Source organism: Mandrillus leucophaeus, unplaced genomic scaffold, assembly GCF_000951045.1.
Source record: "Mandrillus leucophaeus isolate KB7577 unplaced genomic scaffold, Mleu.le_1.0 Scaffold265, whole genome shotgun sequence".
NCBI lineage: Eukaryota > Metazoa > Chordata > Mammalia > Primates > Cercopithecidae > Mandrillus > Mandrillus leucophaeus.
Window position 1 is genome coordinate 2,697,445 of NW_012102754.1, and position 1,417 is coordinate 2,698,861.

Consider the following 1,417-nt stretch of genomic DNA (forward strand, 5'->3'; position numbering starts at 1 on the left):
TTTTTTTTTTTTTTTTTTTAATTAGAGACGGGGTTTCACCATGTTGGTCAAGCAAGTCTTGAACTCCTGGCCTCAAGTGATCCACCTGCCTCGACCTCCCAAAGTGCTGAGATTACAGGTATGAGCCATTATGCCCAGCCTATTGTTAATTCTTATATCAATAGCCATCAAAGTGAGGAATTTATTCCCCTTTAATTTACAATAAATTTTGCTTCAGAAATTTTTTTAAGTATCTGTGGGGGAAAGATGAAATAAGAATCAAAGGATATTGGTGACTGTTGAGGCTGGATGAAGGATACATGGAGTACATTATGCTGGTGTTTGCATATATTTGAAAATTTCCATTATAAAAATAAACTTTTTATTATTTAAGTCAGTACTTAAACAATATAGCCTGTGATATGCAGATGGCCAGCAATGTTGCCAGAAGCCTATTTTCCTCCAAAGGTGGCTGACATTCTCATCTTTGCAAAAACAAACTGGCAGAAAAATAAAATGGTTTCATATGACAGAGAAGAAATGAGCTGGTTTAAGTCCTGCCCAATCAGACAGTCTCCCTTGGCAGGTTGTGAGGAGAAGAGGCAAAGATGAATATGCAAAGAAATCTTACAGTCATTCCTGTCTTAAAAGAGATTGGCCCTTCCCCAGTTGAGGTAGGTTACCACCACGAACTAAGAGAATCACATGTAATCATTCCACAGGAACAAAAACAGTCTCCCAAGAGAAGGAACACTTCTTGCGCAATGAAATGTGAAAACAAGAAAGCAAGCCAAGCCAAAAAGACATCTAGTGGGTTCTCATGCTCACCTGGACAGATACCTCTGAGAGCCTCCCTGCCCATAGGTTCCCAGGGATCGAGGCCCCATGGCAGTTCCCCTTGCTCCAGCTGGGAGACCAGAACAGGCGTGGTGAATGGAAATGCTGCCCAGGGAGAAAGAAACAGGAAAAGGTAAGGGGAATCAGGAACCAGGGTCCTCTTGCAGCCCCCCCTTTATCTTTATCTGCTGAGCCAGGTAGTGAGAGACGAGGTGAGTCAGGGAGAAACTTAATCTATGCTGCTGGAGGACAGCAATTTCCCACAAAGCGGCACAGAGTCCCAGAATAATCCCACGCTCACATAAGGGAATCTCAAGTTTTCTTCAGAGAACTTGGAAGACACAAGGGGCTTTGCTGTGCTCCCAAGAGCTCCTTTCCCCCATGTTTTGGGTACAGTCCCTCCTAGGGTTGGAGAGACAGCTGATTTCAAAACCTGGGAACACAGGCTCTCTCCACCCAGAAACCTCCAGGCAGCTCAGCCTTCAGGGCAACAGGGAGTTATTCGAAACCCCACGAAGTTCTCGGGCCAGAAGTGGTGGCTCACGCATGTAATCCCAGCACTTTGGGAGGCTAAGGCAGGAGGATCACTTGAGGCTGGGAG

General features: G+C 45.1%; 1 protein-coding gene across 3 annotated transcripts in view; it reads right to left on the reverse strand.

Annotated features, from left to right (window-relative positions):
* The window catches only part of ZNF620 (zinc finger protein 620), an 18,682-nt gene that overhangs the window by 5,913 nt on the left and 11,352 nt on the right, over window positions 1-1,417 (reverse strand). Inside the window, exon 1 of one of the 3 annotated variants that reach the window (XM_011984291.1) lies at window positions 808-932. The exons of the other annotated variants lie outside the window; for them this stretch is intronic. Coding sequence (XP_011839681.1) covers window positions 808-841 — 34 coding nt within the window. The 5' untranslated portion in view covers window positions 842-932. Of the gene's footprint in view, window positions 1-807; window positions 933-1,417 lie in introns of those variants that run through there. 3 annotated transcript variants of the gene reach the window in all.